This window comes from Typopeltis vanoorti, chromosome 20 (genome assembly GCF_054136105.1).
Source record: "Typopeltis vanoorti isolate ZY-2024b chromosome 20, IOZ_Tvanoo_1.0, whole genome shotgun sequence".
Lineage (NCBI taxonomy): Eukaryota > Metazoa > Arthropoda > Arachnida > Uropygi > Thelyphonidae > Typopeltis > Typopeltis vanoorti.
The window spans coordinates 95,074,376-95,087,714 of NC_143568.1; the positions used below are offsets into that span (position 1 = coordinate 95,074,376).

A 13,339-nucleotide genomic window follows, 5' to 3' on the forward strand; every position below is an offset into this window, starting at 1 on the left:
CCCGGGAGACCAAATCTGCACACAGTAATCCAAGTGTGATCTTATCAAAGCCTTATAAAGAGGCAAAATTATTTCCTTATCCTTACATGTCAAGGTTCGCTTCAGCATAGAAATTATCCTCTGAGTTGTATTTGCAACTTTTGCTATGAGACCTTTGAACTTTAAATTCTTATCCACCAACACACCAAGATCCCTTGCCTCTTCAGTTTCTTGTAGCATAACCCTGCTAATATAATATGCTGCTGGAACTCTAATCATTCCAAAGTGCATAACTTTATACTTACTAACATTAAACTGACAGCCATTTTATATGAATATGAATTATGATGTTAAATCACTATTAACCAGCACAGCATCAATTACAATAAATCAGCAAAAAGATGCTCTTCACCTTCACTTATACAGTATACTTTCACTATAGCAACCAACCGCTATTATTGAGAAGTCACTTCTTACAACAAAATATTGGCCACAGCTATATTATAACTTCAATGCATGTACATTTACTATAACAATCTTCCTTAATCCCTATAAGTGCACTATACCCTGGAAATCGTTTGTTCAGATTTCCAGTCTATTCAAATCATTTTGTAATTGCGGAATATCAGTAGCATCTCTGATTGCCCTGCCTCATCATCTTCAGCAAACAATTGCAAATCTGATGATAGATCCTACTTGATGTCATTGATGACCAAGGACTGAATCCTGATGTACACCACTAGGTACCTTAAATCTGGCAGATTCACACCCATTGTATACCACTTTTTGATATCTGTCTGTCAACCATCCCCTGATTCAAGTCAATAGATTATGTTCAAATCCCATATTCTTCAGTTTACGCAACAGCTTTTCATGTGGTATCCTATCAAATGCCTTAGAAAAATCTATATACATTATCATAGTGTATCCATTCTCTTTATCCAACTCGGCTGTAACATTGTTATAAAATGTGAACAAACTGCTAAAACATGACCTTCCTTTAGTAAACCCATACCGTTCCCTGCAGAGTATAGAATGCTTATCTACCCATTTCTGTATGCGAGCTCTTACCAACTTACCACACCAGAGATACTAATAGGTTGGTAGTTAGACACATCAGTTTTTGCACCACCCTTGTGCAATGGAACTATATTACATTCCTTCCATTCCTGTGGTATCATTCCTGAGCTGAGACTCAAGTTATACAAATGTGTGAAAGGCTTAGCCAATTCAGCTGACCATTCCTTTAACAAACAGGCAGATATTCCATCTGTCCCTATTGACAAATTCTTATCCAGGTTATGCAAGAGCTCTTCAACCTCATTTTCATGAACCTCTAACTTTTCATCCAACATAGCAGAGTACCATGCTACATACACCTGTTTGATATATCTTAGCAAAGTGAGCACTCATTAACTGAACAATCTCCTTAGCGAGATTGTTCAGTTAATGAGTTCCGACACTCATGTACCATCTGCATTCAATAAAGTTATTCTTCCACATTCATTCTTTCTTTTGCTTGTGGCATAACGATAAAATTCTTTTGGATTGCCTTTAGCTTGCATGGCCAATTTCTTTTCATACTCCGTTTTAGCTTTTCTCACAATCCTCGTTACTTTTCTGGCCTGAGCTTTATATATTTCATAACTCCTCTCACTCTTATTCTCACGATATTCTTTCCACATCATCATCTTCTTGTGGATCTCTAGCTTAATAAGGCTGCACATCCATTTCACTCCCAACCTATTTATTCTTCTAACACTAGGGATACATTGAGATACCGCCTCATTCAAGCACTTTTTTTTCAAAAATTATCCAACATCATGCGACAAACTGGTCTGAAAACAAACATAAAATGTGATCAAAGCCTGGCAAAGCTGTGGTCAACTATCTTCTCCACCCATGTATTACTCCCTGATGTTCCATCAGCCTCCTCTTATCCATGTCACTGGCAGAATGTAGCTTTGTAACAAGCACACACAGAATATATAATTTTGTCAAAAACTGCAGTTAATTTGATGTTTTTAACAAAATGTCCATGTATCTATACAAATTTCTGATATTTAAGATATTCACTTTTCCGAGAAGTCTCATATTTCATACCAAATGTTTAAATTTTTATCAAATTTGCTCTTCCAGTTGTTGCTGCATACTACTTTCTTTTGCTTGTGGCATAACGATAAAATTGACAAATTCTTATCTAGGTTATGCAAGAGCTCTTCAACCTCATTTTCATGAACCTCTAACTTTTCATCCAACATAGAGTACCATGCTACATACACCTGTTTGATATATCTTAGCAAAGTGAGCACTCATTAACTGAACAATCACTTAAGCCTCTACACATGCATACTACTCTCTTTAGCATTTCAGCATGTAATTCATTTCTCTCTCAAAATGAGCACAAATTATAATTGAAATTAGCATTCTGTAAAAAATAATCTCTTGCAATTTTAACCTGGAAAGCAAGTAATGCAATTTAACATCGTTTGTTATTAATAAAAACAGAACTCTAAAACTGAAGCAAATTTTTTCTTTCCCTGCAGAATTCTATTTTGCAAGGAAAAATATAATATATTTCAATTTATTCAATAAATGCTTTGAAAACATGTCATTTATAAATATTGGATAATGATTTTATGTAAGCATTTGAATATTTTCAAGTGTAAATGAATTGTTTTACCACTCACGTTAAACCTTTGTGAAATTTCTTGACATATTAATGTAGAATTACTTTCAACAGCAGCACGTAATTCTTCATTATCAATAATGGAGGATTTTCCTGGGCGTGGTGCATCTTCAAGTGGTTCATCACCAGAAACAAATTTTTTAAACCATTTCTGCTACTGCATCTTTTCAAAATGCCCACATATCTTATAAGTCACTTCTAAAGCCTTCAAACCAAGTTTAAATTTGTAAGCAAACAAGCCCAAATTACACCAGGTTGAACTGATATTTTAAAAGGGTTCAAAGTCACAGAAAAATAGTACACACCAAGTTAGAGTGCACCAATTGACTGACACATATCTGTGCCTTATGACCCACACACAAAAAATTGCATTCTGCAAACCACTACAAAATAAAACAAGTTATTGCAGCAAACTCTACTGAAAACTGCACAAACTTTTTTAGTTACCTGATATTTTGATATAATAGTAGTAGTTAACTATAGAATCACATGTATACTGCATTAAAAATTAATTTACTATACAAATATTTTACTTGTACATCTGTGATTGTATAGCTATGGATACTCAGCAGTATTCCTCGAGATCTACCATGACCAGGGACCTGAAGTCTCCTAGCTATATCCCAGTGAGGCAAGGACAGCCTTGTAAACTTCAATGCCACCAAAACTCAGTCCTGTCTGATCTATCGCAAGAAAGAACTTACACCCTTCCCCCTTACTTTCAATAATATTGAGATATCCAAACATGATCAGGTTTCTCTTCTTGGACCAACCTGCATCTCCGATCTTTCCTAGCACAACCACATTTCAACTATAGCCTCTGCAGCCACCAAAAAACTTGGTGTACTTTTTTGCACAACACACTACTTCACACGTTCACAGCTGCTAACTCTATACAAAGCCCAAATCTGCCCACCCATGGAATACTGCCCCCATTTTGGGGTGGAGAACCAAAATCATCTCTAAGATTGCTCAATTCTATCCAGAAGAGGGCAATCCGACTAATAATGATCCCTCTCAGTTTCTTCCTTGTGCCTCTTCTATAGATACTTTCATGAACACTGCTCGGCTGAATTGGCCACTATTATTCCTCCATTCTTCTCCAAAATCATTAAAAACAATTTAATGATTTTGGAGGAGAGCCACTGTTAACCAACACCCCTTTATAGTCAATCTTGAAACTCACCGAACCAACTTCACTGCCTCCTCCTTCATCACACCTACTTCTGTCCTTTGGAACAGTCTTCCCCAAAGATTACCACCCTCAGGTGTTCAAGAACAATGTGAACAGATTCCTCCTTTTTTTTTCTATTCCACTTGTTCACACAAGGCACTAATGTGCTATAGATCTTGTATCCTTTCATGTGTGGATCAGATATAAAAGTTCTTAATATACAAAAAAATTAACAGTTGTTAGTTAAATATTAACCTCTGAGCAGTAATCTTGGTTTATGTATGTTACATGCATTCGAAAATGTTTTTTTTTTAAATTTATTTTTTATTCATTTTAATTTGGTAAAAATGAATCACAAAATCAATTATGAGAGGAAAGCAGCAGATTAAAACCAGAAGCAGGACTAACACACACACACACACACACACACACACACACACACACACACACACACACACACACACACACACACACACACACATGCACACTAAATGCCTAAAAATAGGTTTACTCATAAGCTGAAATAGGCATACTATGCTGCTAAACTTCATGAATTCAAATTACGAGCTACAATAAATTATATCATTGTAGCCTTCTTATGACCAATTAGTAGAATCGTGAGGAAAGAGAATTTATGTCTGCAAAACTTAGCTACAAATCACTAACAGAAAGCATCTAAAACTTCAACCAACATGAACTACCCAACCATGTTTCTGTGCTTTCTGCTTGTCTTTGAATTACAAAATTAAGAAAGCAAGAAATTCAGAAAATCTAGAAAGATCACATGTATCTGGACTTAGAAAACTTTCACAAATACAACCCCACACCTTATTTTCCACATTATAGCATATAATTGTGTTTTTTTTGGAATTGATTCCACTATACTACAGAGGCTCTGCCTCCATAGCTCAGTCAGTACTGATGATGGCCTTTGACTGGAGACATGGTCTGAATCCTGTCTAGAAAAATAAGAACCTTTATAAGGTCATTTAACTGGAGATGAGGTTAGCTAGTTTTACATGTAGATGATAGGATTTTTCCTCTCAGAATACAAACCAGCCTGAGAATACATGTAACTGACCAACTCAGCAGACTGTACAGACAGGATTACTCATAGCATTAAGTCTAGACAGTCAACTCTCACTATAGCAAAATTGTAGAGACCACAGGAATAGTATGTTGTGGTGGAGAGTTTGCTATAATGAATTTCTTTTTAAGTATAGCATTCCACCTATGCAGCTTTAGTCAAGAGTCTTAAGCAATTTGTTTTGAGTAAGCAAGTCTGTTACAGTTGTGTTTGCTATAGTGAGAGTCAATTGCATAAAGCGAAGTTACTTGGTCATGACAAGCCATCAAGTCGGTCATGGATACACTGAGCCTAATAAGTTAAGAAAAAGATTAAGGCTATAAATTCTAACATTAGCTTACCACATATAACAAAAATTACAAAAAAGGAAAAAATGAAAAAAAAAAATAAATAAATAAAATACAGGATTAACTTGACAGAAAAACACCAAGTTTTTTCAAATGAGAATATAGCAATTTGAATTGACAGTGGCACTGAATAAATATAAGCTGTCAAAATCATGTTATAAATTTGATAAAATGATAACATTCAATTAAGAGCCTCCATAGCCCAGTCAGTACAGACAAAGTCCTTTGGTAGGAAAGACCTGGGTTTGATTCCCATCCAAGAGGTGAGGAACCTTTATCTGATCTCTTTCGACTAAAGGTAAGTTACCTGGTCTCATACCGAGGTAGAAGGTTTTTTCACACCCCAGAACAGGCAAACCGATCCCATGAACTCATGAATCTACAGACATAGGACACACCAGGAGGCATAGGGCCAATCATCTTATCCTCAAGATGGTCGTAGTTGTGAAGTCCACAGCTAAAGAACCTCAATGGTTTGTGAAAAGCTTAAGACAAGACAACATTCAATGAGAAAACAAAAAATATTCATATTTTACTTTTGAATCAAACATACAAAAAACTTTTCTCTGCCCATGTTGTCTCATGGGTCCTCAGAATAGGGAAATCATAAATGTTATGGAATATCACAGTGTCCTGTAAACTGCCCATTTTATTACTTATGACTGTGACATTATATTAATCATTTTAATTGTAGATTTGGAATAACAAAAAAAAGCAAGTCAAAAAATTAATAGTTAAATCAATGAAAAAGATTTCTGTACTATGTACCTGACTGTAATTACTAACAATCCAAAATTATATATATTACACAACTAAGAAAACTATATTCATCTGAATTTAGTTCTGGCCCATCTTTCTCATATTCGCTTACCTCCTATAGCTAAATAACGGAAGAACAACCACCCTGAAATGAGAGATTCATCTGCTTTCCTAGGTGGACGTTCCATGATGTCTAGATCAGGAGGATTAAAGCCTAAGGCAGTTGCAGGGAGACCATCAGTTACAAGATTCACCCATAGAAGTTGTACTGGTATAAGAGCTTCTGGGAGACCCAAGGCAGCTGTTAAAAAAATACTGAAAAAGATGAAAACAATTCAAATTGTGAAAAAATTAAGAATTAAAAAAATGTACAAACAATGAAAGAATAATGAAAACATTTTTAAAACACTAATCGCATTAATGCTACTAAAACAGATCATCAATATCCTTGTTTAGACTAAATTCACTAAAACTAACGATCATGAGAATAGTTTTTGTGGACAGTTTGCTAATCATTTATCTAGCATTATAACTATGGTGCTTTGGTCAGAATTTTACAACAGTGAGGGTCAGTCATATTTAAGAAATCCCAAAATATGAACAGTACTATAGCAAAATTATTTAATTATAATGGGTAATTGATTTTTTTTAAAAGAAATTTAAATTCAGATTACAGTACAATACTTAACATGCAATTTATGTTCAAATCCTCTAAATGTGAGGAATTCAACTGATAGCAAAAAAACTCATAACATTTCCCCTTCCTCAAATAAGTCTTATATTTACTGCAATAAAATAGTTATTTTCTTTTCTGTGCAGCCAAAGCATAACTGACTTATGCTGTTTTCGGTTGAATCTTTTCCATTTTGTGTGTGCATGGTACAATTCTTATAGTGTAACCTATTACAGTACACCCTCAATTTTATGGACAAAATTCCCAGTCCATATGTCACATGTGAATATTAACACCCTTTTATTATAATTACGGCTATTATAGCCTGTTTTTGTTTAGGAGTGTCCCTTATTTTAAATACATTGGCTATTATTACTCAAAAAAAAAGAGGTATATATATTTTAGGGCATTATGGGTGAGTATAGAAGGCAATTATAGCAGAATAAAAGAGGTGGAAAAATTTTGTGCATACCTTGTTTGATTTGTGGGTTGCAGAAATTGGACGATAGGCGAAGGAGGGGTGATATGATTGAGACATTCAAATTACTGAAGGGTTTTTATAAGATTGATCCAGAAGATATTTTTGAAAATATGACTGGTGGTGGGAGGACTAGGGGCCATGAATGGAAGCTGGGCAAGAGCATGGTTGACAAGGGTGTTAGAGCTAGGTTTTTTACTTGGAGAGTGGTGAATGAGTGGAATAAGCTTCCAGAGTCTGTTGTGGGTGCTACGACCGTGAATGAGTTCAAGGCAAGATATGATAGATACTGTGTGAATGTTGAATAGTTGTTCCAGACATGATGTTAGGGCCTCCCTCGATGAGTCTGTCGACCCCTTGGAGTTTCCCGGAACAACAATAATAATAATAATACTAGGATGTCTTCCAATTTCATGATCCTGCTGAAGGTTGTTTATAACAAAGGGGGGGGGGGGGGGGTTGATGCGGGAAAATAAATTTGGAAATCCGGGTTTTGTGTTAATAATATATATATATATATATATATATATATATATATATATATATATATACATACACACACACTATTGTGTTTAGGGGCACATATTGGGGGGGAGAGAAGAGCGTTAACGGGGTGTGGACCTTTTCGGTCAACTGACCATCATCGGAACATTTTCGGAATGAGTGTAGGGCTATGTCAAGACTGGAAATTGAATCTGCCAAATAAGGGCGTTTGTTATTAAATGGATAAGAATCCTATTTTGTTATATAGCCAGTAAGTGAAACTCAAGATCGAGATGTTAGGGTTCTTATAGGATTCTTATCCATTTAATAACTATTAAATTGCCAGAAAACTAGCCTTTTGGCTTTTAATTAGGGCGTTTGTTGTCGCTAAATGGCCGGAGGCTTGGTTTAATTTGTAAGTTCTGGATCATCCAAAATTCGGAAATTAGGTAGGGATGGTGGATGTTGATTGAATTTTCATTGCATCACGCGCACTCAGAAAACAGGCCATACATGACAGATTCAGAAAGAAAAATCAAGCTTATTCATACATCCACAATACAAAATGTAGATTGAAAACCTTAATCACCCCAAAAGAATGGGCAGTTTTCTCTGAAAGTACCCAAACACACATCAACGACTCGCGCTGTTAATTGAAGCTCGACACGCAAAAAAATGGTATGCCTTAACAGGCACCAAATACATAATACATACTGTTCCCAATCCTTCAGACACCACCGCGTCACGACCCACGCATGAAAACTCCATCAAAAATCTGTCACACCACATTCTCACACCCGACGAAATCACCATCCTAAACAAAGGACTTAACTTCACTATATCACCTAAATATGTACCAAAAAAAGACAATGATTGAAGTCCAAGCGAAACTTGAAAATGACCCAAACAGAGATATAATATTCCAAAAAAATAAACATTATAAATAGCAAAATAATAGTGAAATCCAACATTACGCCCAACCTACAAAGAGCCCTTTTATCTTTAAGAAAGAACCCAGATATCATGATCACAAAAGCTGACAAAGGAGATGCTGTAGTCATCATCAACAAAACTGATTACCACAACAAAATAACAGCCGTCTTAAACGACCAACACACCTACCAAAAAATCCACAATGGTCCTACCCCCGAACCTCATAAAACAAATCAACAGCACCCTGCCCACCTTAAAAAGTCAAAACAAAATAGAAAAAACCACAATGAGACACACAACCCCTGCACTACCCGCACCCCCTATATGTTTGGGAACATCAAAACCCACAAAGACAGTTATCCGATACGACCCATAGTCTCCTATCTCCTACAAGAACACCACCACCACAGCTCCTTTATCAAAATTTGTTGCCAAACTCATCAAACCACTACTAACAACTTCTATCTGTATGATCAAAAACACGGACGACCTATTCCTGAAAATAAATAACACTACTCCATCCCAAGATGCAACTTCATTATACACCAATGTGGATGTTCCCAGAACATTAGACATCATACACACACTACTCAGAGGACCACACCGTATACACACACACACACAAAATTAACACCAAATGACATCATTAACTTGATCAAACTCACAATATCCACCGACTTCTTTACTACATATAAGGAGTTCAACAACTCCTTATATGTTCAAATTTTCGGTCTCCCAATGGGCCAAAACATCAGTGGACAACTAGCAGAATTATTCCTGGCACATAGAGAATCACTTCTAGTCCACCCTTCCCTCCCCCCGGCATCACCTTTTATGGCAGATATGTAGACGATATTCAATGCATTGGTAAACCCTCACACATCTCCGCCTTACAAACATCCCCCAACGATTATAGCAACAGACTACAATTCACTATGGAAACAGAACAGAACAAATCCATCAATTTCTTAAACCTGACATTAATCAGAAGCAATAACAAAATAGCTACGAAGATAATCCACAAACCCACACATATCGGAAACTACCTCCATTTCATCAATTCATACCACCCATATTCCGTTAAAAAATCAGTCATCCTATCACAATTTATCAATGCTTACAAATTCTCAACCAACAGTAATTATCTTAACATGGAATTAAAGTATTTAACACAGGTTTTCAAAAATTGCAACTATCCCACACATCTAATAAGTTACGTGAACAGTATGGCAAAATCCCGTCATAACAATAACACAACCAAAACAGACTTCCCTACATGTATGGTTATCAAATTGCCATACATACAAAGCCTACAAATACATTTTCAAACACACGGACTATAAACTAGTATTCACCACAAACCAAAAAATTAGCAACTCTCTTAAAACCCACTAAATCTCTCACACACAAAGAAATATTCGAACACCACAACGTAGTCTACAAATTTCCTTGTCAAAAAGACTGTGACGTCACCTACACTGGCTCTACAATTAGGTCTTTATGGACTAGACTACAAGAGCACTTCAGGGATTGCAATATTCCCATTCTGGATTATCTGAACACAAAAAAACATCGCAACATCAAAAAGAAAAATAAAACACAGAGTACAGGGAAGACAGTAATTGCAGCTCATGCCTTTGAACTGAAACATATCCCCCAAATCGACAAGGCCATAATCATAGACAAACAAGACAATGAAACAATGCTTAGAATATCCGAAACTATTGCCATAAAATGCGATGAAAATTCAATCAATGTCCACCGCCCTTACCTAATTTCCAAATGTTGGACGATCCAGAACTTACAAATTAAACCAAGCCTCTGGCCATTTAGCGACAACAAACGCCCTTATTTTGCAGATTCAATTTCCAGTGTTGACATAGCCCTACACTCATTCCGAAAATGTTCCAATGATGGTCAGTCGACCGAAAAGGTCCACAACCCGTTAACGCTCTCCCCTGCCCCAGTTTCCCAATAAGTAAACCCTTCCCCCTCTCTCCCCCTCCCCCAATATGCACCCCTAAACACAATAGTATATATATATATATATTATTAACACAAAACCTGGGTTTCCAAATTTATTTTCCCACGTCAAAACACCCCCCACCCCCCGTTATAAACAACTTTCAGCAGGATCATGAAATTGGAAGACATCCTAGTATTCAAACAAGGTATGTACAAAATTTTTCCACCTCTTTTATTCTGCTATAATTGCTTTCTATACTCACCCATAGTGCCCTAAAATATATATACCCCTTTTTTGAGTAACAATAGCCAATGTATTTAAAATAAGGAACACTCCTAAACAAAAACAGGCTATAATAGCTATAATTATAATAATAGTGTTTAAGAGTAGCAGCATGGGAATTTTCCCAGAAACTATACCTAGTTAACACCCTGTTAATTTTAAGATGCTTTTAACCAAGATTTGCTTATAATTAAATTAAGAGGTTATTTTTTGTTATTAATTTCCTGTTATTTAAGCTTATTTTTGGAAAAATGTTTATTTCGATATAGATCGCAGATTTGTTTTTTTAGAGTCAAAACCATGGTGAAATTATAAGCAATAATACATATAGAAAACTTTTCTGTGAAATTAAACTTTTCATAGGTACAGTACTTAACATACGCATTTGGAAAATCTACTTTATTATATAACGGGCACCCCTCACTTCAATTAGTCCAGTATATCGAGGTTTTACTGTACTATTATTAGGCAACATTTCCAAAGACTCATTGTGAGAGGACACTACTCCACTACACACAACTCACTATCTCCACTACTTTACTTAATCACCCAAACCAGTGACAATACCACCATCATCTACAGATAGCACATGCTAAAATAAAATAAAATTATACCAGTCATTTTAATTATGACTATTTATTTTTAACAGAAGCACAACTATTCCATAGTCCTTTTTTTTTTTCTTCAACAAAACAAAACTTCAATCATGGTAGTTCTTGTAAAAATGGGAAATATCAACAATCAAAAATTTCATTTTGAATAACTCCAGACTTTATTTATGTAATCAATGACATATCTGCTATCGTTGCCGGCTGGTTAGCTGAGTGATTAGCATATCTGCTCTCCAGCCAACAGGCTGCAGGTTCGAATCCCACTGTGGGCATGGATGTTTGTGATTGTATGTGAAAATACTAGTTGTGGTGGTGGGCAGTAGATGCGGTTGGTATAGTTGCGATGGAGACAGAGTGTCCAACCTAAATTATTATTATTACACGACACTTCCTTGGACTCCCTGGAGGTGTCATGTAATAATAATAATATTGGCGAATGAATTAGACACTTCATATAAATCAGTGGTTTCTGTATAATCATGCAACTGCCAATACCTATCCTCTTTAATTCTTTGTACATAGTTGGGTAAGATATGGATTGGGAACAGTCTTCATTAAATGCCTCAGTCAATTGCTGCACATAGGAAGTTCAGTTTGTCCACACAAGCCATCTCAGACAACAGCGATCTCCTTCCTCACAGACTGTCATAGGAACAAGTAACACCTCTTAGACAAGCATTGTCAAATAAGATACTACTCAAAGTAGTATCATCATCATCAAATTCCTGCCATGTACTCTCAAGAGATGTACAGGATATGATAGTACTGCATGAAAAATTTACATCATTACTAACTTCCTATCTACAATTTTCCTCCAAATCAGTCTGTTACCTGTCAAGACTCCAACATTATCAGATCTTATATTTCTATCTTCTAAGGCACTTTTTACCATATCAATCCACCTATAGCTTGGTCTTCCTCTGGGTCTTTTTCCTGCCAACCTGACAGAACACCTTTCCTCTCCCATTTAAGTGACTATACCACCTGAGATTAGCTCTGCTAACACATTCCTGGATGCTGACAATGTCAAGTTCTTTCCTAATATCTGTTTTTAATATGATATTGCCATTGATGCCATCTGTTCATGCCTCTAATCTTTCTCAGGACTCTCATATATGCGGTCTCTAGTCTTTACTTTACTTGAAGTATTTTACTTCTGACCCAGCTCTCAGATCCATAAGTTAAAATTGGTTTGAACACTGTCTTGTATACAGCTAATTTAGTGTTTTGACTTCCTATCATACCAGCTCTGTTGATTGTGTTGTCTATTTCCATATTTAATTTACAGTCTTCACTAAAAATTTTCCTAAGTAGCTGAAATGTTCTATAGGTTCTCCATTCACCATGCAGTTGATATTTTCAATGCTTCAAAGTAGTATCTTCAGTCAAAATAAGCACTTCTGCAATTTAATGTGGTTGTGTTTTTTTTTTATTCTTCTCTCTCTCTTCTAATGCTTTTAACATATCAGAACACTTACTGTGCTTTTCAATCCCCTGCTCTTTCAGTCCAATGGTAACTTATATACTCTAATCTGTTTGGTATTTATGTAAGCCAATGGCCAAAATTAGTCAAATTCAACAAAACCGGATCTGTTCTTGCCATCTCTAAAGTATTATATATTGTTAAAGAAAGAGTAAGAATTTAGGCAAATTTAAGCAAACTAAACACTACTCTCTCTTTCTTACACACTGTATCACAGGTAAGGATGATAATGGCACAAAGCTAATCCTATATTTCCTTTTTTTCCATATTTCATAATAATTGAAGGACAAGAGGTGAATTTCCAACTTATGAGCCTCGAGTAGTGAAAGTAAAATATGAAAGCTAATGGAGCTGAAAAGCTAAACAAAGAACACCATGTAAGATTCAAACTATTT

General features: G+C 35.7%; 1 protein-coding gene across 1 annotated transcript in view; it reads right to left on the bottom strand.

Moving 5' to 3' along the window:
• Positions 1 to 13,339, bottom strand: part of LOC150095679 (calcium-transporting ATPase sarcoplasmic/endoplasmic reticulum type-like) — a 382,896-nt gene that overhangs the window by 48,860 nt on the left and 320,697 nt on the right. Inside the window, 1 exon segment of the mRNA XM_090409696.1 lies at positions 6,148 to 6,350. Coding sequence (XP_090265822.1) covers positions 6,148 to 6,350 — 203 coding nt within the window.